The sequence below is a fragment of the Doryrhamphus excisus genome, chromosome 3 (assembly GCF_030265055.1).
Source record: "Doryrhamphus excisus isolate RoL2022-K1 chromosome 3, RoL_Dexc_1.0, whole genome shotgun sequence".
Classification (NCBI taxonomy): domain Eukaryota; kingdom Metazoa; phylum Chordata; class Actinopteri; order Syngnathiformes; family Syngnathidae; genus Doryrhamphus; species Doryrhamphus excisus.
Genome location: NC_080468.1, coordinates 8,079,546 through 8,103,850, shown reverse-complemented (window position 1 = coordinate 8,103,850; position 24,305 = coordinate 8,079,546). Strand labels below are relative to the sequence as shown.

General features: G+C 41.7%; 1 protein-coding gene across 1 annotated transcript in view; it reads left to right on the top strand.

The window, feature by feature from the left end:
* The first annotated feature begins 7,807 nt into the window (after positions 1 to 7,807).
* The window catches only part of dnah9l (dynein, axonemal, heavy polypeptide 9 like), a 35,261-nt gene continuing 18,763 nt past the window's right edge, over positions 7,808 to 24,305 (top strand). Inside the window, exons 1-37 of the mRNA XM_058068098.1 lie at positions 7,808 to 7,895; positions 7,977 to 8,188; positions 8,259 to 8,492; positions 9,043 to 9,210; positions 9,443 to 9,559; positions 9,634 to 9,790; positions 10,023 to 10,137; positions 10,230 to 10,425; positions 10,601 to 10,705; positions 10,784 to 10,975; positions 12,148 to 12,348; positions 12,421 to 12,756; positions 12,834 to 12,911; positions 12,976 to 13,031; positions 13,107 to 13,227; positions 13,305 to 13,474; positions 14,751 to 14,973; positions 15,057 to 15,173; positions 15,294 to 15,380; positions 15,742 to 15,900; positions 15,973 to 16,056; positions 16,124 to 16,282; positions 16,385 to 16,507; positions 17,849 to 17,971; positions 18,053 to 18,277; positions 18,364 to 18,582; positions 20,300 to 20,470; positions 20,579 to 20,704; positions 20,779 to 20,886; positions 21,362 to 21,493; positions 21,568 to 21,728; positions 22,453 to 22,609; positions 22,693 to 22,838; positions 23,257 to 23,373; positions 23,442 to 23,580; positions 23,659 to 23,751; positions 23,913 to 24,107. Of these exons, the coding sequence (XP_057924081.1) occupies positions 7,823 to 7,895; positions 7,977 to 8,188; positions 8,259 to 8,492; positions 9,043 to 9,210; positions 9,443 to 9,559; positions 9,634 to 9,790; positions 10,023 to 10,137; positions 10,230 to 10,425; positions 10,601 to 10,705; positions 10,784 to 10,975; positions 12,148 to 12,348; positions 12,421 to 12,756; positions 12,834 to 12,911; positions 12,976 to 13,031; positions 13,107 to 13,227; positions 13,305 to 13,474; positions 14,751 to 14,973; positions 15,057 to 15,173; positions 15,294 to 15,380; positions 15,742 to 15,900; positions 15,973 to 16,056; positions 16,124 to 16,282; positions 16,385 to 16,507; positions 17,849 to 17,971; positions 18,053 to 18,277; positions 18,364 to 18,582; positions 20,300 to 20,470; positions 20,579 to 20,704; positions 20,779 to 20,886; positions 21,362 to 21,493; positions 21,568 to 21,728; positions 22,453 to 22,609; positions 22,693 to 22,838; positions 23,257 to 23,373; positions 23,442 to 23,580; positions 23,659 to 23,751; positions 23,913 to 24,107 (5,595 nt within the window). The 5' untranslated portion in view covers positions 7,808 to 7,822. The remainder of the gene's footprint in view (positions 7,896 to 7,976; positions 8,189 to 8,258; positions 8,493 to 9,042; positions 9,211 to 9,442; positions 9,560 to 9,633; positions 9,791 to 10,022; positions 10,138 to 10,229; positions 10,426 to 10,600; positions 10,706 to 10,783; positions 10,976 to 12,147; positions 12,349 to 12,420; positions 12,757 to 12,833; positions 12,912 to 12,975; positions 13,032 to 13,106; positions 13,228 to 13,304; positions 13,475 to 14,750; positions 14,974 to 15,056; positions 15,174 to 15,293; positions 15,381 to 15,741; positions 15,901 to 15,972; positions 16,057 to 16,123; positions 16,283 to 16,384; positions 16,508 to 17,848; positions 17,972 to 18,052; positions 18,278 to 18,363; positions 18,583 to 20,299; positions 20,471 to 20,578; positions 20,705 to 20,778; positions 20,887 to 21,361; positions 21,494 to 21,567; positions 21,729 to 22,452; positions 22,610 to 22,692; positions 22,839 to 23,256; positions 23,374 to 23,441; positions 23,581 to 23,658; positions 23,752 to 23,912; positions 24,108 to 24,305) is intronic.

Below are 24,305 nucleotides of genomic sequence, written 5' to 3'. Positions count from 1 at the left end.
CCTTTGGGATACTTTGTGTTCGGCCACCAATTAAAGCCTCCACATTCATTTAAATGACAGTCCATACACTAACATACCATGGCAGAGAGACTAACAATGGAAAAGGCAGGGACCATAGTTAACCTGTATGCAACATTAAACTGATTGCAAATGAATGGTGCCAAAATGACAGGTAATCTTGCTGTTTTCGCTATGGTTTTCCTAATCAGGGTGAAACTATCATTTCCCTTCTGGCTCGCTTCATTAGCGGATGTTGTATAATGACCCAGCTCTGTGGTGGCCAATCAAGGCTAGACAAGGTGGTGTAGTCATATGAAAGAGACGGTAGTGTAGTTATTAGTGAGGCTAATTTGCCGCTTTGTTCCTGGACATATTTCAATAAAACGATGGCAATAGCTGCTCCTTTCACTTCATTTAAGTAACCGCAGAGCATGAGAAAATGTAGGGTATTATATTTTAATCGCATAGCCGAAGGAACTGAAATAAAGAATTATGCATTTGAGGTGAGGCGTCTCTGCCAAGTTTTAAAACTTCAAGGGAAAGCGAGATGAGATGATTGTCTTTATTTGTATTTGCTGAGCCTTTTTACCCAAATAGGATCTCCTTTTTCATTGTTTTTTGTCCTTTATAGATGCCAAATCAATAAAACCAATGCTTTCTCTCAAGGTCAAAGACAACAGGAATTTTCAACGTATACATATATATATATATATATGTATATATATATATATATATCAGTCCACAGATCAGAATTTAAATCTCTTGCCTGGCTGGGTTTGTGCACAGCTTAATATATGTGTCTATATTATTGTGTTAACTCTATTCCCGCAGTGCTGTTGTGCCAAATCCAATTCAACCATAGACAAGGAGCATGCATGATGCGCATCTCCCCAGAGCTCATAACCACAAGCAAAAACAGGATGAGGCATGCAAGGAACTTTCAATTTCATCATTCAAAAAAAAAAAGAAGAGGATGTAGAGCTTGGAAGATAAATAGCTCCATCTACAGGATGTAAATGAAGCTGTGGTTTGGGAAAATCGTCGTTTTTGTCTCAGTGAATCTCATTAAAGACTCTGAGTATTGTTATTTCATATAAAAGCAAGTGCAGCATACTCATCTCAATACATTTATTGTAGAATACTGATTGTCTTAGTGTTGAGTTGTTATTTGGAACACACTGCAGGGAGTCACTTCCCAAACACACACTCATGCACTTGGAGAGTGCTCTCTATCCACTTCCAGGCAGGTGTATGCTGCCTCTCAGATATCACTGTGTCCAGCCAGCGGAGAGGGAGAGACCTTTGCAGTACAAAGGAGCAGTCTGATAAGGACCACCATGCTCGTGAAGCTTTGCCCCAGCCTTCACAGTGCATGTCCCTTATCGTTTGTCTGAATTGTTCCTATCCCTTGAGTTATAGTAGGAGAAAACTATTAAAAACACAGAGAAAGAGGTGTAAGAAAGACAGCCAGAGAGAATGATGGGGGCCAAGGGTGAGATTGCGAATCTTAGTAGGATCCCCTTTGTAGGATGACAAGGAAGGTCACAACAGCCTACAAACTGTGTTCATAAACTTCTTGCTTTGACATCTAATAAACTCACCATTAAAATTGTCACATTTTTTATGAAGCTTCTGAACAGGTTCTATAAGCCAACAGTGTGACTGTGTGCATGCGTGCGTATGCAAAAGAGCTGGCAGCCATGTTGAGCCATGAGACAGATGTGTGTGTGGGTCATTACTGTAATCGCTCCATTTACTTCATCTACCCTGGGAGGAACGGCTGGTCAGCACCATCTGGACTCCTACACAAGCACATACATACATGAGGCAAGACATTGTCGTTTGCATGGCTCGTCAGCCACTAGCATTGCACGAGTCAATGATGGTAGGTTCCTTCATTTCGTAGTTATTGATAATAGGTTGTTGATTTTCCCATTAGACTTTGGTGGGAAATGGCGAGCATTCATCCATCCATTTTCATCACTAGTCCATCCCAGCTGTCTTCGGGCGAGAAGCGTGGTACACCCTGGACTGGTAGCCAGCCAATCACAGGGCACATATAGACAAACAACCATTCACACTCACATTCATACCTATGGACAATTTGCAGTGGCCAATTAACCTAGCATGTTTTTGGAATGTGGGAGGAAACCGGAGTACCCGGGGGGAGAACATGCAAACTCCGCACAGAGATGTCTTCCCGATCTTCAGACTGTGTGGCCTACATGCTAACCACTCAAAAATCCAATTCAACATGTTTGTTTAGATGCTTATACCTCTGTCAAAGTCTACCATAAAAGAATACGATGTTCTTCATGTATGCCCAATCACATGCTGTCACTTTAAACCAAGTTTTATCTGGATCTGATCCAGATTGGGAATGTGGCAGCAATGTAAATATAACTTGTAAAATGGCCTAAATATGTTCTATTTCCAAAATTTAACATTTTGTCGAGCCAAATTTTATCTGGTTAGAATACCAAAATTAAATTACTGTAATTAATTCAATTTAATATCAAAATGCTGCCATTTCCAACTAAGTTTTATCTGCATCCAGACTGTCCATGGGCATTTGACAGGAAAGTATATATCACTTAAAATAGCATTAAATATGTTGTCATTCAAATCCTACAGAATCTGTACCGTCAAACCAAGTTTTATCAGGATTGAATCCAGATTGTATTTTGGTAGCAATGTAAATAGAACTGGCATTTTTCATCAATATTGCAGAATATTTTCTGAATGTGTAATGTCAAGTTGTATCTGGATCTGATCCAGATAATGCATTTTGGGATAAATGTTCATTTACCACTGAAATCCTGCGTTCAAATGCATATTCATGTCAAATATGGTAAATCTTGACTGATCAGGGTTTTTTTTTTTTACATTTCGTCCTCTCTCTCTGGTAGCCATATATAGCGTAAATAGTATAGCACATGATTAATTGATTTCTTATATGACAAATTTTTACTCCTTGGCAGACGTTTGCACTCCTCTATACCATTTTTCCAACCAACTTTTCCAACACACCTGACTGCTGTTTTCTGCAAATGTGAAGACAAAAAGGCAGCGATAAAAGGTGCCAAGAAGGGTTTAGAGGTGTCCATCTTGGTGCATGTAGAACTAGGAAAGGCTGCATGATAACGAGGCCACAGGCTCATCTACATGTAATTTCCTTCCGTGGCTGAAGCGAGGTAAGATGGAGGAGTGGGACAAAGCAAGAGCAGGGTCAGAGCTATATGGACTCAAAAGCGTCACCGTGATTATCGAGCCATGTGTGGTCATGGCAACGGCAAAATGGAGAAGAGTGTAGATGGAGAAGGAGGACACTTCAGGTTTTAAAAATGACTCTGTTGAAAGATTCATAAAAATAGTGTATAACATGTGCTTCTCTATGCCATAGTGGAGCTGAATATCACACCCACTTTAAGGTGTTATTTCAGTTCAGGTCAACACATTTGCACTTTAACTCCTCCTGTTTACATTAGTCAGCTATAACCCTGTTTAGCTCTGCACTTGGATCCATCACCAACACTGACAAGGTGCCTACATTTATTCAACTTGCACACCTTCATCACTCTTCTTCTCATTTGTATTCTTGTGAGCTTGCGGCCCCTCCTCACTCGCAGGCTCAGCCTCTCCTTTTTTTTTTTACTCTTTTGTCTTACCACTCGCTCCCTTTCCCACTCCTCTTGTCCTTCCTGTTCTTCAACAATCTCTTTTTCTGGCCAACATCCCTCCATCCCTGTGGAGCAGAGCTGACATTGGGCTTGAGGTCAGAGAAAGAGATGGGCAGTCATGCTCTCGCTGTCAGCCGGCTCAAATGGGCTTAGATAGAGGGTGGAGACACCCAAGGGATGCCCCTCCACTTGCCTTGAGCTCCAGACAGATATATATAAAAGTGCATGCATGGAATAGAACCATACATTTATAGCTAAAGAAAAAGAAAAAAAAGAACAACTCGTGGACTAGTAAAGCCATAATAAATGCACACACATACTAGTTGGCTCATTCACTCATGCGAGCATAGTGAAGCATGGAATTACAGATTTTTTTTAAATCCTTTGGAGGACTGCCATGGATTATAGCTTGTACAGCCTGTGTTGGGCTCATTGGAAATATTCAATTCTGTTGAATACTGAACACTCATCTTAAAGTTAAGCAAATAAAGGTCATATATGTAGTATATATAAAAATAACCAAATTGAGCATAACAGTGTATGTCAAGTGAATATGCTACATAGGCTATTGAAACAAGAACACATTATTAGAGAACATTACTTTTCATATTGGAACATACATATCATCTTCAGGCTAAATCTCAACATTTTAGTTCATGGACTTTAATTGAAAGACATTCCGGGCGAAAGAGAGCTCTCACATCCATGTGTAAGATTCAGTTGTGGGAACCATAAGGCTGACAAATACCCAAATGCTACACTCTTCATGAGACGGCATGCAGATTTCAGACATGTTGTTGGGTACATTGTACCACACTGTCCCCATGTGGTCGTTGCATGTGTTGCATAGTTTGGAGAAACTATCCTTTTGTAATAAAATAATAATATATTAATGTCACTAACTACAATATAATATTTTGTTGATTTTTTTTTATTATATGTTCTATATTGATGAAAACTTTGACGTAATGTATTACCCATCGGAGGGCTGTTGCTGTTTCTGTGGCTATTGTTGGGGTTCAAGTTACAGGATAAGGTTACAGGCTACAGAAATCCACAGCCACCATACAAGCATCACTTTACTAGTAGATAGTATTCGTAGCTGCACTGGACACAAGCGGGGATATCAGAAAGTATGCATCCGTTATTTGAGAAAAATGCACTTTTGTAACCTGATCTCAACAAGAAAAAATGCTTCTTTAATCCCACTTAACTTGAATGAGCAATATCTTTTTCATTTTTGATCCATTCTTTGCCCTTACTCAATGGCTGAGGCTCTCAGCAACAGCAGCAGGGGTGGTGCTGTATCTAGTGGAAGGACTTCAGGCCTGCGAGCCTCACAGGAAACCACGCTCAAAACAGGTGTGTTGTTGTCCGACGAGAGGGTGGACTTCCTTCGAGAGCAGGTCTTCTCCGTGTTACGTGTTAAGACGGATAAATGGAACCGCTTCATCAGCACAGAGGAGAATCAGCATATCATTGTAGACTTCCTCGACCATATTTGGACCAACAGGCTGCTGCTCTTCACCGGACCTGGAGGGACACTGCACACAGGGGATGCTCAGGTACAGATACACCAAGACAATGTACTTCTAATAGAAAGTAACTTACTGTACAGAATGCAGTAGGTTACCATCCATCCAGATTTCCTTTTTACAGAATTCCAAAGTTAAGATAACCAAACATTAAAACATTCTCAAATTGAATGAATAACTAAGGTGAAATATGAAGGTGATTTCCATTACAGATATGCCTGTTAACATTCAAGCTTATTAACATTCTTGTCTCACAAGTGTAAAAAGAAGTTAACCACTGCTTATTTTGATATGTTGAGGACTTTTGTAATAACTGTCGCAAAACTAAAACACTCACAAAAAAAAAGTGTTAGATGAACACTGAGGCCTTGCCTTATGTCATGTGACCACAGTTTAAGATGTACAATTTTTACTTTTCACGAGTGAAACAAGTAGCCACCGTTTCCACTGTTTACTCATTCCAAAAGGTCCAATGATAACCTAAATGTACAAAACCAGAGGCAATTTTTACCATAAGAAATAATTTAAATCCATTGAATCTGTTCAAGACACCCAAAAATATTAACAAAACATAAATAAATATAGTTTTACACAATGTAGACAATGCAAAATAATTAAAAATTACATAGTAATAGATGGAAGATGTTGATGCAGACAACCCGGTGACATTGAATTCCATAATGCTTAGCACTTTTCTTTGGCCCCGTGGTGTGTTAATTTGTAGCTTTGTACACTGAAAACGGACGCAAACAGAGACAATGTACAAAAACAAAGGTTGAAGATTTTCAATAAAAACAGAATGAAAAAAAATGTGATTATATGAAATCTCAAGTTTGACTATACACATGCTCTTTCAACAATACGCTTTTTTAACAATATAATACACAACAATATGCTGTAAATACAATAATGGCTTGCTGCACTCAACACAGTATCTAACCTACCCATTTTCGAAATAAGTCACTACTTATTTCTGGTGCTTTCAATGCCATTGAAAGCATTCCTACTGTTTTTGCATCTGTGAAGACGTCCCCACCATGGAAGACCAAAATTCTGTGCGTGCTGAAGAAGGGCGTAAAGAGAGTTGCCCGCCAAGGATTCCGACGGCAACTCCGCCTAGGGGAAGTGCCCAGTTACCCGATGGAGCACTTACCAATTGTCATCTCAGAGGTACCCAAACCTGGAAGCTGTTTATTTGCTACGTTCATTTTCCAATCGCATGTCCATTGTGTGTGTAGGTGTTGGTGCGTGTGTTGTCCAACAGTTTGAATCATGAGGAGTGGCCTCAGGTGGTGTCAGACGACATTCACCGACATCTGGAGAAGCAGAGAAGCATTGTGGTCACGCTAAGAGGGCGTGCTGAGGGGCGCACTTTGCTGCCCCTACCACTGTGTGTGGAAAGGGTACGAGCTCAGGACATTGGACTCAGGTCAGGAGGTTATATAACTATTCATGAAGTATATATTTTCCTATTCACCTGCATTGTTGTTCATCTATTGCCACCAGCCCCACTGGGTGGCCGCTGGATGGAGGCGTGTTATACTCCATAGAAACCCTGATTGTTCAGTGGTCAGGGCAGATATGGAACGTCCTGAAGAAAGACTCTGGAGCCTTGCTGCTCCAAGGAGACCACCCGGGCCCCATTTTGGAGCTACAGTTCTGGACATCTCAAAGAGAGAATCTTGTTGGGATTCAGTCACAGGTACTCTCAAATTATCAAGGGAGTACAATGTCATAGGATCACATTACATTGTAATTTATTCTTTATGTATTCCATTTGACTCACTAATAAGCCTTGTCTTCTTCTTTCTCTTTGGGCTTTTCCCTTCAGGGGTCGCCACAGCAAATCAATCTCCTCCATCCAACCCTGTCTCTCTTACATCGACTACCCTCATGTTGTCCTTCACTACATCCATAAACCTCCTCTTTGGTCTTCCTCTACGCCTCCTACCTGGCAGCTCTAAACGCAGCATCCTTCTACCAATATATTCACTATCTCTCCTTGGGACATGTCCCAACCATCTCAGTCTGGCCTCTCTGACTTTATCTCCAAGGCATCTAACATATAATGTCCCTCTGATGTACTCGTTCCTGATCCTATCCATCCTGGTCACTCCCAATGAGAACCTCAGCATCCTCATCTTTGCTACCTCCAGTTCTGTCTTCTTCCTGGCACTATCAGTGTGATGGTAAAGGGCTTCGAAGGCTTTCAAAACACCATCTTGTGTCTCAAGAAGCTCATGAGCTAAGGGTTGGTGTGCAACACATCACAGAAAAGGTGTGCTTGATAAGTAATCATAATCATAGGTAATCGTAGATATTGATGCCGTTACATTTCATCTTAAAAGTAGCATCATAACCGCCCCTCTGCTGTTTGACACTTTTTCCAAGTGAGTCTCTGTGTCGCAGCTTCACCTCTTCAGATCACTGCTGTGTGTGAGTGACAGGAAGAAGAGCTCTGTCTCCTTTAGGAAAAAGTGGTTTGACGCCACCTGTTGTTTTGCATGCCAATCCCTTTTTCCAATTTAAAATGAGTCACATGATAGCATGGTAATTAAAAACAGACAATGTTATTTTCAGATTCAAAGTCCAAGAGTAAAAGGGATCATGGAGATCCTGAGGAGGGTCAAAAGCAGTTATTACTCCTCCTTTCAGGGCGTCTCTGTCAAAGTCAATGAGGGTAAATATGATGTTTTTAGATGTTTTGCGTGATGAACGGTAGAATTAGATAGAATTGCTGCTCGTGTGTTTATGTCCTCAGCGGTGCTGGAAGCTGAGGACATAGATCTGCATCTGCGTCCTTTGAGGAGGCTTATCACCAACCTGGAGGAGAGAAGTTTCCCTCAGGTGGACATTTTGCTGCCCCCTCTCTTCCACACCCTTTGTCTCATCTGGAGTCACTCCCAGTTCTACTGCACTCCTCAGCGCATGGTTGTCCTCCTGCAGGAGTTCTGCAACCTCATCCTGGAGAAGGTACTGTAAATGAATGGAATCTATGGAGTGCAGGAGCTTAGTTCATTGCGAACGTGTCTTTGCTGCACAGGCCTTTGCTTACCTGATCCCCGAGGAACTATTTAAGATGGAACTTGAGGAGGGCCAGGAGAGAGTCCAAATAACCATTTCAGTCCTGCGCACCTTCAAGCAGCTATTTCACACTCACCGCCAGAATATTCGCAGATACTTCCAACAGAGCCAGACCATCAAGTTTTGGGACTTTCCGGCCACGCTTGTGTTCCGGCGTTCTGACCGCATCATGGAAAGGTTGCTTATGATCGAGGTGGGATGACTTTTTAACATTTTTTACATTGATGCCACATAAAACATTGATAACCTTTTTATATTGTTGTTTACTCTCTTCAATTGTCATTGTTCATTTGCAACTAAGTCCAGGTTTAGCCCTAAATATACCTCACACCATGAATGAATAATAATGTAGGATGATAGAACAGATGGAATCAGAGTTATTTATATAAGTTCCATTCTTGCATCTTACGGCAACCATGGTGTGTTCAGGGATAGCTTAAGAAAATGCAAAATATCAAGGCTTTATGAAAACCCTTATCAGTGCAGCATAAAGACATAAACCTATAAAATATTGTGGGCTTTTTTAACAAAAATGCTTGCTGACCGTTTTACATGTATTATCACATATTTCCTGTACGTATAAATAATTACCCAATTAGGGCCTATTATCTGGGCAAAATAAGTAGAATGTTTTTTGGACCAAAAAACTGCAAATTTGTGGGGGCTTGTGAATGTGGGGATCCGCTGTGTATGTGCATTATTGTGTTACAGTGACTTTAGCTAAAATACTCTTTCATCAATAGGAGTTATTTGCCGCAGCGCTAGATTTTCTGAAGCTGGAGAAAATTGAACTTGGCGGATCCAGAGGCAAAATTCTCAATGAGATGGTCTGCACCATGAGTGAAGAGTTCCATGACCGTTGGCGAGCACTCAGAGAGAGCAAATATGACCCCTTGGACTACACTAATGATGTGAGGCCTATTTTGTTATGTTTTGTTAATGTAATACAAATATAGTGCATATAGTACACTCTCCAGAGTACTAAAAACTGATTAGTTGCTCACCACACATTGGATCAACATCCATATGTAAATGTTTGTAAATATAAATGTGCTAATAACCCAAAGCAGTGATTTTGCACCAAAGCAATCTTTTTAACCTGGTGGCAAAATTATTTCCTATGTGTCTTTATCTTCCATGCAGGATTTTGTTCATCAACACAAGCGTTTTATGGAACAGAACAAGGACTTTGACCAAAGGCTGGGAACTGTCCTCAATCTGGCCTTTCAGCACTCTAAAAACCTCAAATCTACATTCAAGGTGAGATTTTTTAAGACTTCTTTTCCAACACTGTGAATAATGTGCAAGAAACAACAACATTGTGTCCCATCCAGCTGTTAAAGCTTTTTGGCAACTTGCTTGAGAGGCCGAGGATTCATCAGCTCTTCTCTCCTAATTATACTCTGCTGTTGGACATGTTCAACCAGGAAGTAAACCATTGGCAGTTTCTACTTAATCAACACAGAGATGAGGTGAGGAAAAACACTAGTGGTTATTTTGACCATGAAAGGGACAGTTTTCCATTAAATTGAACCTAAATAGAAAACCATATACTGTAGGTGTTTATTAAAGGATCCCTATTATGCTACATTGAGATTTTAATGATGTTATCACATTAATATGTGTTCCTGAAACTTTTGAAATATTGTATACTCTCTCCCTCACTTGATATGACATTTTAAGTGCTTAAAAATGTAGTCTTGTGTGTTTCTCCCCCAGTCAGGAAGTGTGAGTTTGGGGAAAAATATGCCCCTAGTGGCTGGGAGGCTGAAATGGTCGCAGGAGCTTCAGAGTCGCATCCTGACCAACAGGAGCAATCTATGTCAGCTAGCTCAAATGTAATGACTCGCTCATACAACATTAGCTCGTAACAATACTGAAGGAAAAATTCCACTTCTACAGTAAATGTTCATTCACTTTGTTCTCTCAGGCCACTGGGGGGCGCTCAGGCCGATGCCGCCTTCCAGAAGTGTGAGCGTCTTCTAGAAACTTTAGAGCGACAGGACCAGGAGCTTTTCTCAGAGTGGACTGAAGGACTGGAGGACATCTGTCAAAGACACCTAAAGGACCCTCTGTTGACCCTTGACACCAACACGGGCCTGTTCCACGTCAACTTCAGTCCAGCTGTAAGCATATATCATTTATCGCCACAATAATAAACATACACCCATGTGACCGTGTCAATCACAGATGTACATGAATACCCTTCCTACACATTTTGCTCATTTGATTCCGTGGATGTAATATATTTTTATATCAGAATTATATCCGTTAATATTAGCCACTCCCTGACACCCCCAGTTGACATCAGTGCTCAGGGAGGTGAAGTATCTGGGAATGCTGAAAAGCCAAAACATTCCTAAAGCAGCTCTTCATCTCTACTCTAAACGTGAGAGACTCCATGTGGTGAGTTGGATACATGCACAATATTGAATGCAATGTATTCAACATGAAGTACTGAGAGTCTGGCAATGCTTCCTGAAGCAAACTCAGACCCTGACCTTGGTGACCCAGTGGTACAACCAGCTGCAGAGCACCATCCTGGATGTGGAGTTAGGACTAGTTCAAGATGAGATGGACAAGACCAGGCGACAGCTGGATCCGGCCCTGGGAAAGCTGACCTGGGCCCAGGACAACCTGTGGGACTACATGAAGACCACAAGAGATCTTGTCCAGGTTTTGCATTACTTTTTTACTACTTTTTAACAGAAACACTTCCCATTGTCTTTGTTGTCAAAGTTAGCTTTATTGTCAAAAGAAGTCATATAATAGTTCCACAATTTGCGACACGGTGGACCAAAGTTGAACACAATCCATTCCATTACATTCGATGACTTCCAAAGATAGTTGAAAGATAGATTAATTAATTATGGCTGTCAAATTATTACAACTTTTAATCATGTTAATCACAGTTTGTCGATTAATTAATCATCACAATTAATCGCAACTTTATTGAACTTTATGTCCATAAAGATTAATGACAGTACACAATTATGTATATATTTGTATGTGTTAACATCTCCCAATCAGATGAATTGAGAATTTGACTCAAATTAAAATATAGTACATGTCTGAAAATGTATTTGCCTGAGGCTAATCCCTTCAATAGTAGTAGAACATTTGAATCACGCTTGAAAGTGTTATTATGAGTCATGAGTGGTTGCGTTCAAAGACAACATGTAATTGAAGTTGAATTTCACATGTTTTGAGTTTAGATGTGTTTCTTAGTATACTTAAATGCAGCAAATTTTACATCAGCAATAATAGTACAACTGGAGCTCCCTCGGGGATCAGACGCATAAAAACCACCTACTGCTTTTTTGTCTACTTATTTAGACCACACATATATGCATAATGAAAAGTGTTGTTGACATTTTAATATTCTTCACTTCATTAACAAGTAAATATACAATAAATGCAAAATAGAGTAAAAATACTCTCTATTTCAATATTCTTGACTGATAGTAATGTACAGGAAGTGCCATATTGTCACCCTCACATTCATTTTCTATGTCGCGAGAATATACTAGAGCCTATCCCAGTTCTCTATGGGCAAGAGGCGGGGTACACCCTGGACTGGTCGCCAGCCAATCACAGGGCACATATAGACAAACAACCATTCACACTCACATTCATACCTATGGGCAATTTTTAGTCGCCAATTAACCTAACATGTTATGGAATGTGGGAGGAAAGCAGAGTACCCGGAGAAAACCCACGCACTGAGATGGCCAAGGAGAGCATCGATCTCCCGATCTCCTGACTGTGTGCCTGACATGCTAACCACTCATTCACTGTGTGCAATGTAATGTCTAACTGTAATGCAGCCTCGTATTTGCCCTTTCTAGAGCATTTGGAGTCGTGTCTGCAAGAGCAAAGCTAATGTGGAGGCCATCCAAAGCCTCATGGGCAAACTTAGTCAGCGTGCATGTATTACCAGAAAGAGTCGTGATTCTACACTTCTGGTGTTCTCTGATATTGATGAAAGTATCGCCAAACAGCACGCTCTCATCAGCAGCACCGGAGCGCAGATACACATTCTTCTGCAGGTACGAAAGTGCTGTTTAATGGAGGAGTAGCAGACTTTCCTGTAAGTGTGTCTATTTTTTTCCGTTTTCCAGGAAAACCAGTCTCTCCTGGCGGTGTCCGACCTAAACAGTACCGAGTGGCAGGCTTACTCGGATTACGTGGACCACATGATCTTGTCAGGCTTCTTTCGTACCATCCGCTGCTCTCTGCAGTACCTGCTTCAGAACACAGATGCCACCCAGCCTATCACGCCACTGTTTGAAGTCCAGTTGATGCTGAACAGCTGTGACATGTGTTTTGATCCCTCGCTTGACTTCAGCCACAGGGGCAACTTCTTTGACATTGTGGATAAGATGGTTGCTAACATTCTAAACATGGCATCCCTCATCCCCAGAGTTGCTAAGCACACACATCTGGATAACTATCAGGTTGATAGTGTGCATGTGTGTACACATAAAGCAGCCCGTTTAACGAATTAACACAATGCATTTCTGTTTTAATGTAGAGCGACATAAACGAGATGAAAGATTTGTCAGAAATGTGCTATACTTTACGCTCCCGAGCACGTGCAGCTATCAACAATGTGAGTGCTTTTTTATCTGTGCATTCATGACATAAGTGACGTTAATAGCGAGATGGTTTTTCAGGTCCGAGAATATCAAGGATCGCTTGACAGCTACCGCTACCTCTGGACTGATGACAGGTCAGAACGTGGCTGTGTTAACATTTTGCTCAAGTAGATGATTTGTAAACTGTCTTTTATTCTCACCATAAACAGGTCTGAATTTATGAGGCAGTTTCTCCTCTACGGCCATGTATTAAGTACAGAGGAAGCTGAGCTTTATGCAGACTATGAACTGAAAAAGAACCCACCCACCCTGGAAAACTTTAAAGAGCAGGTGATTTCAGTTGTATTTTGCTGACTCAGGTGGAATATGCTGCCTTAGGCTATCTGTAAAATAGTTATTCCCGGCAGATCAATCTGTTTGAGTCTCTGCATGAGCGAGTCAGCAAGATGGAGGACGGGAAGGTGTTTTGTGGCTGGCTACAGCTGGATGTCAGACCCTTCAAGCATACGCTGATGAACGTCATTAAGAGATGGAGCTGGATGTTCAAGGAGCACCTTCTCAACCATGTCAACCAGAGGTTAGACACATGCACATACACCAAACCGTTTTTACACATTTCTTGTAAAGATTAGAATATAGAATAGATTATAGATTTTCTGTGCACAGACCACAATAATTCTGTCCAAATAGTTGGCAACACAAATGAGTACCAACATAAATGGTGTATTGCGTATAGAGTCAGCCAATCATAGTTATGGTTTGGTGCTGCATGAGTGCTGCTGGGGTTCATTGAGAGAAACATATATTGAATCATGTATTGTGACATTTTGAAGCATCTTTATAGGTTTGTGATATCATTGTGGAGGAGAAGAAGAGGATTACAGTAAAAACGTGTGCAGATTTGACAAATTCTACATCCAAGAAGATCAAGAAAGCACAAATAATGGTGCTTTGGACACAATGTGGACATACAGTTTTCACAGTGAGGTGTACTCTGGAGTTACCAAACATCCTGTTTTTGAAGGATATGTCCTGATTTTTTTTTTTTTTTTACAAACTGATAAAAGTGGCCTAGTTGATATTGTTTTTCATTGGGCATTAAACTGATCAGCAGTAGGGCACACAATCTTGCGATATTAAAACATGACTTTCTCATTCACATTTCCCGTGGGCACTCAGCCTGGTCTGATATTAAATAAATAAATTGATTAATCACACAATAAATGAAAATTAACTAGATAATTATCCCGACATTAATTCATTGCCATGCGCATGCCTTTCTGGTTTCATCATCTCTCACCTCCAGACAGGCAGGACAAGGTTTCACTCATTGGTTTGCATTGGTTTCAGCATCTTGGCATGTCTGTTCCAGAGAACAACGACATGAACGGAGTGAGCCCATTCATCAGCCATACATAGTGTTGGGCATCGAGTCTCGCGCATCAATGGGAACTGGAACTAACATTCCAATTCTCCTGAAATTGTTCAATTTCTGAATTTTGATTACTGCTTTTGATGCCCTGTCCACCAATTGGAAGAAAAAAGCTGCAAATACCAAAGAAGAAGAAACCAGACAGAACCAATAAACAAGAAGCAGCTACAAAGTTTGTCTTAAACTTCATTAATTGGCTTAACTTTGAATTTGCAACACAATGATATCACGATCCACATGATTCAACACCTCCCTGATTCATGGTGTAGAAATAGCAATGCTTCACAGTGTAAGTTTATTCATATTCATATCTGCATCTCTTATAGTGAGGGGTGTGTTCACTTTTTTCAGATACTGTAAGCTTAACATTAACATTCAACTGAATTTATCATCTCCACCTTTATCCTCCTTTGTTCTGCAGTGTGAGGGAACTCTCTTCTTTTGTCCACGACACGGCTCAAGGTCTTTCTAACAAGGTGTCAGATGGCGACTACGCTGGCCTGGTGGACATTATGGCACACCTCATGGCCATGAGAGACAGACAGATCAGCAATGAACAACACTTTAAGCCTCTCAAATCTACAGCAGAGCTCCTCAAGACCTACGGGCAACAAATCCCAGAGAGTGTCAATACGCAGCTAGAAGTGGGTGCACAAATAGACATACAATATACACAATACTATGTATATTTGTGCAGTATGTTTAATGTTTACTACGCAAAATATAGGAGCTTCCGGAGAAGTGGAAAAGTTTGAGGAAAATTGCTTTCACAGTCAAACATGAAGTGGCGCCGCTGCAGTCTAACGAAGTATCCGTTATCCGTAGGAAATGTGTTCGTTTTGAGGTGAGTTAGTTAGTGTGAGCCCCCTGACATCTAACCCTTCATTCATGCATTATACATGACTGACACTACACCATGCACACTTTGTATTCGAGCTGCTGCCATGTCCTTTTTTAACTGTAGGTGAAGCAGTATGAGTTCAGAGAGCGGTTTCGGCTTGAAGTCATTTTTAAGATCAGTGTGGAGGAACCATATAAAGAAATTGATAAGGTGAGATGCATAATACACTGAATTATACGACAAAACATTAAAACCACAAATGCAGCACTTGCCTCGGGCTCAGTACTTCCGAGAAATGCTTGCTCGCTTGTTTTGCAGATATCCTCAAAAGGTTTAGTGGCTGGCATGCTTTGCAGCAGCTAGATGCTCCCATAATTAATAACAATTAGTACAAGTACATAGTATCTCTTTATTATATCATGCAGTTCTACACCACTGAAAAAACGCCAATCCATTCATTTGCTGTACCGCTTGTTCTCACTATGGTCTCGGGTATGCTGGAAAGTAACCCAAATGTTTTTAAAATAGTATTTTATATACCCTCATTCAAAATATGTGTACTTGTCTCCAGGCCAATGGAGTAGTATCAGCAATGGAAGCACAAATGAAAGCGCTGCAGGATACAGCCGACCTGTTCGAGGTCAGCTTCCCAGACTACAAGCAGCTACGCCAGTGTCGTACTGACATCATACTCGTCAAAGCAGTGTGGGATATGGTCATGTTTGTTAAGGTATGATGACATACTGTATATGGACGTCACCAGGACTTGAATGCAACATTTCCATTCCGCTCTTTCAAACAGAGCAGCATAGAGGACTGGACCAAGACTCCATGGAAAGAGATCAACGTTGAGCAGATGGATATGGAGCTAAGACGTTTTGCAAAGGTAGAACAAGACTTCTGTACACAAACATGATATACGCTCATATTCTCTTCTTTGTTCTACTGTCAAGGAGATGAAGATGCTGGATAAGGATGTACGTGTGTGGGATGTCTACACAGGACTGGAGTCAACGGTGAAGAATCTGTTGACCTCTCTGAGAGCAGTCAATGAGCTGCAGAACTCTGCTGTCAGGGAGAGACACTGGCAGCAGCTAATGAACACCACCAAGGTATCTCTATGCATTCGCAATGTCTCATTCCACTGGATCAATTGCAGTAATGACATGTTTTAGGTTGAGAGAAGGCAATTGACGTCCACCTCTTTTCACAAGGTAACGTTTGTGATGGGAGAAGGCACCACCCTTGGGAACCTGTTGGAATTGCAGCTTCACCGCGTTGAGGATGAGGTCAAAAACATAGTAGACAAGGCTGTGAAAGAAATGGCCATAGAGAAGGTTGGTAATATTACATAGACATAGACATAGACATAGACATAGACATAGACATAGACATAGACATAGACATAGACTTTCCTTATTGTCATTGCACAATAACACAGCAGTGAAATTGCCAACAAACTGTCGTTGCCTGGCTCCCGTGTAATAATAAATAATAATGTGGAGAATAAATAGATTACATCAAATATGAACAACAATGTACAGCGTAAACAAATGCTTAGTTAAAAGTCACACAAGTGACATATCCCTCATACTTCAGCAACTATTTTATTATATATTCTCAAGAAATACTGTATAGAAAGCACTGTACAGTGTATATGTCACGTTCGCGCTTGTGGGCTTTGTGATCCCACAAACCCCAGGATGCAGAGGGCAGGACCAAAAGTGCAGATAAAAGGGTATCTTTTATTGCGAATGGCAGCAGCAGGATACGGCAACAACCACCAAACGAAAGGCAAACCAAAGACAATTCGCAATGAAGCCACGACAGAAAGAACACGCACCTGAACTAAATATCCATCCATCCATTTTCCTCCGCTTATTCGGGTCCGGGTCGCGGGGGCAGCAGTCTTAGTAGGGAAGCCCAGACTTCCCGGTCCCCGGCCACCTCCTCCAGCTCCACCGGGAGGACACCAAGGCGTTCCCAGGCCAGCTGTGAGACATAGTCCCTCCAGCGTGTCCTCGGTCTGCCCCGGGGCCTTTTCCCGGCTGGGCATGCCCGGAACACCTCACCAGGGAGGCATCTGGGAGGCATCCGGACTAGATGCCCGAGCCACCTCAACTGACTCCTCTCAATGTGAAGGAGAAGCGGCTCTACTCTGAGCCCCTCCCGGATGACTGAGCTCCTCACCCTCTGAACTAAATATGGATTATGAAATTAGAGGCAGGTGCGTGAAAAGAGCAGGGGTAAGGAAAACTGAAGGGAACGACAAAGGAAATGGTTACAAAATAAGGGCATGGAAACCGGAACAGATGCAAAGAAGGAAACTAAAAGAGCTGTCACGAGAGAGTGAAGCCCAATCGTGACAGTATAGCAGTAGATTTGTTGTCCTCTATAAATAAGTCAACATAGTCATTATTGTAAACTAGCTAATAACACATGTGAGAACGCTGGTCCATGTGGCCCATTTCACATGTTGGAATTAATGTGTGCCCCTAATGAGCAGCAGCTCCAGTGACGGAGCCCCAGTCCAATAGGCTACCAGCACCCTGCTTGACTGGAAGCAAGACACACTTATCTTGCTATACTATACTTGTGTGGCTGAGAATAGCTGTGATGATTGTTTTTTAATGTTAGATTCATCAGAAAGGCAATACAAATGTGTATTTTCTTCTCAGGTTTTGGCAGAGATAAAACAGACATGGCGTGTTCAGTCATTGTCATATGAGACTCACACCAGTACTGGAATCCCTCTTCTCAAAGCAGACGAGAACCTGATAGAAACACTGGAGGACAACCAGGTAAGTCGACATTGCTACCTTTGCATATTTTCTTTATGTCATGGTTCAAAAGCCCAGCTGATAAGTTTGATTTCTCTTCAGGTGCAGTTGCAAAACATCCTCATGAGCAAGTATGTGGAATATTTCCAGCCAGAAGTGAGTGGATGGCAGAGGAAGCTGATGGTGGCTGACCTGGTCATCTCCTCGTGGATGTCTGTGCAGAGGACCTGGGCCCACCTCAACAGCATCTTCACTAACAGCCATGACATCCGTTGCCAGCTGGCCAGTGATGCCGAGCGCTTCCAGGGAATACAGAATGACTTTCAGGTAGTTGATGCACAATTTATCACGTTCCTAAATGATGCATTCATTGGTCTGTTATATTATTCTCAATTTTAATCCCTTATGCTCAGACTTTGATAAGCGAGTTGGTGCAGAACAATAACGTCCTAGAAGTGACCAACCAGCCAGGCTTCTTAGAAAGCCTGGAGACACTCCAGCAGAGGCTGTCTGTATGTGAGAAGGCTCTGGCAGAGTATCTGGAGACCAAGAGGCTCACATTCCCCAGATTTTACTTTGTGTCTGCCACTGACCTGCTGGAGATTGTCTCCAAGGGAACACAACCTAAACAGGTAAGAGAATAGTAAATATGTGTGGCATTTAGCTTTGCTAGCATCTTGTTCCCTCCTGATTTCTACTACGTTACCTTGCATTGCTCCTCACAAGACGCCACTCTTTTTCTATGCGTATGCCAGCGGCCTCAACTCCTCAACAGAGACAAAGCAACTACAGTAAAGTCTCGTTATATCGATATTGTCGGGAGTCGGAAAACATATCGATATAACCGGACTGTCGATATATCCGATCCTGCGCCGAACTGCATTAAAAGTGGGCAATAATGCACTCGACATTGTTCTACAGTATAGAACAATGTCGAGCAGCTTAAATCAATCATTGCTTAAGGATTTCAATACCAAAAAAGAACACAGCGAACGGCTGCTTCCAGTCAACTTTATTTTTCACACTTCCACCACCAGAGCACAGCACACACACACCGATTCCCGCACTTCCTGGTTCACAGGTCATGCTCAACCCGCCCCACATAGCTGGCCAAACACATGCCTGTAACAGAAGAACCAACTGCGTTCGTGGTTTCTCTCGTGTGTATAGAATAAAAAGATATCTGAATACAACACAATTAAATACATGTATTTGTACGCTTGTGTTGGAATAGGTGTGTATGCTATGTCAGTTGGTTCTTCTGTTGCAGGCATGTGTTTGGCCAGCTATGTGGGGCGGGTTGAGCATGACCTGTGAACCAGGAAGTGCGGGAATCGGTGTGTGTGCTGCGCTCTGGTGGTGGAAGTGTGAAAAATAAAGTTGACTGGAAACAGCCGTTCGCCGTGTTCTTTTTTGGTATTGAAATCCTTAAGCAAAGATTGATTTAAGCTGCTTTTGTATCGATATAAGCAGACCAAATTGGCTGGCGGGAGATGAAAAGGGCATCGTAGTAACCGGATTATCATAATAACCGGGTATCGTACTAACGGAACTAATTATATCATAAAAGACTAGAAATTTGCCGGGAAATGAAAATAGTATCGTAATAAGCAGTAATTCGTTATAACCGATATCGATATAACGAGACTTTACTGTATATAACTAAAATGATATCTCACTCTGTTCACCGTTGTTCTATGAAGCATGCAGCTGCTGAACCAATGCTGTGAACCTTAATCCGATTTTTTTGGAGGCGAAAGTTGAGGAAAACAGACACACATGGCAATATATGAAGGCCAGCAAAATTATCCATTTCATTTTCAGTTATTGTACGCAGGCCTCACAGCTAGGAGACCCGAGTTCAATTCCCCCCTCGGCCATCCCTGTGTGGAGTTTACATGTTCTCCCCGTGCATGCGTGGGTTTTCTCCGGGTACTTCGGTTTCCTCCCACATTCCAAAAACATGCTAGGTTAATTGGCGACTCCAAATTGTCCATAGGTATGAATGTGAGTGTGAATGGTTGATTGTCTATATGTGCCCCGTGATTGGCTGGCGACCATTCAAAATGAATGAATGAATTTTCATTTATTGTGCACTTCATGTATTTATCAATGACAGATCAACAACAATGGAGGAGTAGTTAGAAAATCAGTCCTTTAACAAAAGTTAAATTCCCCCATCTGATCCACTGACCCAATGTGTCACTAAAAGTGGAGGCACACCTTTCCGTATGATGCACTACAGCTCCAACTACAATTATACACTTGCTGTCTGATAGGATGACCATTATTATCTTATACGAATAAGCTGTACCTGATGTTGTGTCGTAAAGATGGAATGTTTTTCAGGTAACCAGACACTTGCTAAAGCTGTTCGACAACATAGCAGATCTTTCCTTCAAGGAGTCATACAGAGGTGAAGGAGGTATTGAAGAGGAGGGGGAGGCTGTTGCCATAGGGATGTACAGCCGAGAGGGAGAACATGTACCATTCTCCGAGCCCTGTGTCTGTAAAGGACAGGTATTTAATGGAATTTCTTTTAGTACAAGTACTATTAAATCCACTCTAGATTATCTTTATTGTAGACTCCTGCCCATCCATTTCTCCTCATAATGCCATCTCTCCCAGGCCGAGTGCTGGTTGGGTGCCTTGGAGAATACCATGCGCTGCACCATTCAGAAGGAGATCCAGGAGGCGGTAGCTGCCTATGAGGACAAAGCACGTGACCAGTGGCTCTTTGACTACCCTGCACAGGTCTTGCATAGTGAAATCTGTGCAACCACTTTTACTAACACAAAAGCTAATACTTTTTTTTTTTTATCTTGCAGGTTGGGTTGACTGGTAGTCAAGTGTGGTGGGCCACAGATGTGGGAATTGCCTTTGCACGTGTGGAGGAAGGATTTGATACGGCTCTAAAAGAATATAATAAAAAACAGGTTGGGTGAAGTTCAGAAGTAAAACATTCACGTTGGGTTGCATCAAATTTGAATGGGAAATTTTAAATTCATAATATCAATTTGGCTGGCATTCCATTTTTTCTAATGAACATAAAAATGTCTTTTGCAAAGTTTTGAGGAAACCCATTGAGATTTACGGGTGCCACCTCACACATAAACGTTTGTAAAATTTCGGAAAATGTGCAATTTCTAGTCTAATTACCAAAAGTTGACCTGGAAATATTGAGCATCATTTGGCGACCATTGAACTATTCACCACTTTATTCCACAAAAACAGATGTATGGTGGCACCCCTAAATAATCATGTATTGGAAAAATATTTTGTATGTGTTGTTTCTACATATATTGGAACACTTGTAGTACTCAGCCATATTAAAATTCAATAATTGTGTTTTTTGATGCACCCTAATACACGTCCTTGAATATATGCATCATCAATGTGTTGTTTTGCCAGATCACACAGCTCAACTCACTGATCCACATGCTCCTTGGCGATTTGACACCTGGAGACAGACAGAAAATTATGACCATCTGCACCATAGATGTCCACGCTCGAGATGTAGTGGCCAATCTCATTGCTCAAAAGGTTCAAAATCCTTAAAATACACAATTTTTGTATGGTTTGTGAATTGTCTCTTGTCTGCTTTCGTTTAAATACAGGTGACAACAGGACAAGCGTTTGCGTGGCTCTCCCAGTTGCGCCACCGTTGGGATGATGAAACGCGACACTGTTACGTTGATATTTGTGATGCCCGGTTCCGGTTTAGTTATGAATACCTGGGGAACACCAACAGGCTTGTCATCACCCCTCTTACTGACAGGTACTATGAGGTGTGCTCATCATGGGCATAAATGTCATATTAACGTTAAAAGGGGACCTATTATGCTTTTTCCACTTTTTTGACCTATACATTTTGTTGTATTCTCAAGTTAAACTATGCCAAAGTTTCAGATAATGAGGTTTGCGCAGTTGGAAGTGAGCCCTGAAAGAAGTTTGTGATGTCACAGGGAGCCGAACTTCCTTATATGAGCGTGCCAGGGTATTCCTGACCTCCGCCCCCGCCTCTGCTGCACTCCTTTCTGGAATATTTCCCTGTGTTAGCACTGTGTTTTTTTATGTGTAAGTAAGCAGTGGTCTGTGTAGCACTATAGAGTGTGCATTCCCATTTATGGAATAAATTAAAACAGACCCTTTTGGAAAACCAAGGAAATACAGTTGGAATGGGTGCAGATTCTGGAAGATCTAGAAAGCTATCTATGTGGGTTATTGTGTGCAAAATTAGCATGACTGGTCCCCTTTAGCAATTTCATGATTCTTTATACATTATATAATGTGTTTATTCACTGATTGAAGCATTTTGAATTAATACGTTAAAAACTAATAGTATACATAGCTTCAAATATATATATAGATGTACTGTGCTGTATGTACTGTATGTACTGTATGTAAGATGTGTACCCTACATTGTGGTCAGAGTAAGTGCTGATGAGCATCCATGTAAAATAACAGGTATATATTTATATCTCCACCATCACATCTGTCAGGTGTTACATAACTCTGACCCAGTCGCTCCATCTGACTATGAGTGGCGCACCCTCAGGCCCAGCAGGTACCGGTAAGACAGAGACTACCAAGGACCTGGGTCGCTCCCTGGGTATTATGGTCTATGTATTCAACTGCTCAGAACAGATGGACTACAAGGTGACTTCACATCATCAACCCCAGTGTATGTTCAAATTCTGCTTATTCATAACATTATAATTTGCCATGTTGGGCTCCTCTAGTCTATTGGGAACATTTATAAGGGTCTGGCTCAGACTGGAGTGTGGGGCTGCTTTGACGAGTTCAACAGGATCTCGGTGGAAGTGCTTTCTGTGGTCGCTGTGCAGGTGAAGACTATACAGGATGCTGTACGCAACAAAAAACACAGGTAAATATAAACATAACAGTTTACTTTAAACATTCATTCATTCATTTTCGACCGCTTATCCTCACAAGGGTTGCTGCCATGTTGGAGCCTATCCCACCTGCCTTTGGGCAAGAGGCGGGGTACACCCTGGACTGGTTGCCAGCCAGTCACAGGGCACATATAGACAAACAACCATTCACACTCACATTCATACCTATGGATAATTTGGAGTTGCCAATTAACCTAGCATGTTTTTGGAATGTGGGAGGAAACCGGAGTACCCGGAGAAAACCGGGGAGAACATGCAAACTCCACACAGAGATAGCTGAGGGTGGAATCGAACTCTGGTCTCCTAGCTGTGTGGCCTGTGCGTTAACCACTTGTCCGCCCCACTATAAACATAATCTGCCATTTTTGTAATGTCATTCTTCATATGTAGGTTCAATTTCCTTGGAGAAGAAATAGAACTAAAGCAAACAGTGGGAATTTTCATCACGTTGAACCCAGGTTATGCCGGCAGGGCCGAGCTGCCAGAGAACCTCAAGGCTCTCTTCAGGTATGACAGTTGGACAATAGTCTTAAGCACATGGATGTGTGACAGATTATTTATTCCTCACCACTCAGGCCCTGTGCTATGGTAATCCCAGACTTTGAGCTCATCTGTGAGATCATGTTGGTAGCAGAGGGCTTCATTGACGCTCGTCTGTTGGCACGCAAGTTTATTAGCCTTTACACACTCTGTAAAGAACTGCTCTCGAAGCAGGTGCGTATGTCTAACCTGAGTCATGAGTAAACAATACCCAACCTCTTGCAATAATTCCCACGTCATTTTGTGTATCAGGATCATTATGATTGGGGTTTAAGGGCCATCAAATCAGTTCTGGTGGTGGCTGGCTCACTGAAAAGAGAGGAGCATAGCAGACCTGAAGAGCAGGTATGCAGCAGTTTTTCTAGTTCCTCACAAGTTCAACCATTTTATGGTTCAGTCATATTTTTTTGTGTGTCGTCTCATATTCTACTTAGCAGTATAGAAACCATGCCCCTAAATTAAGTAAAACAATTAATTGAACTTCCACCCTATCATTTTGTCCTCAGGTGCTGATGCGGGCGTTAAGGGACTTCAACCTGCCTAAGATTGTGACTGGTGATGTTCCTATATTTCTAGGCCTTATTAGTGACCTCTTCCCTCAGTTGGACGTTCCACGGAAAAGAGACTCTCAACTGGAAAATGCTGTCCGCCAGTCAGTTAGTGAGCTCTGCCTCCAGGCAGAAGAAAACTTCATACTCAAGGTACTACTTGATGTTATTTAACTAATTCGCTACCAAATCTATAGGTTTTTTCAAACCGACTGCTCGCTCCCAAAGAAGTATTTATACGTACTTGACTTTTTTTGGTGGGAAATGCGCAAAGAGGTGATGATGCAACTTCACAATAGAAGAGCTCGGCATGCATCTCTTCAACGGTTTAGTTGCAAATGTGAAAAATTT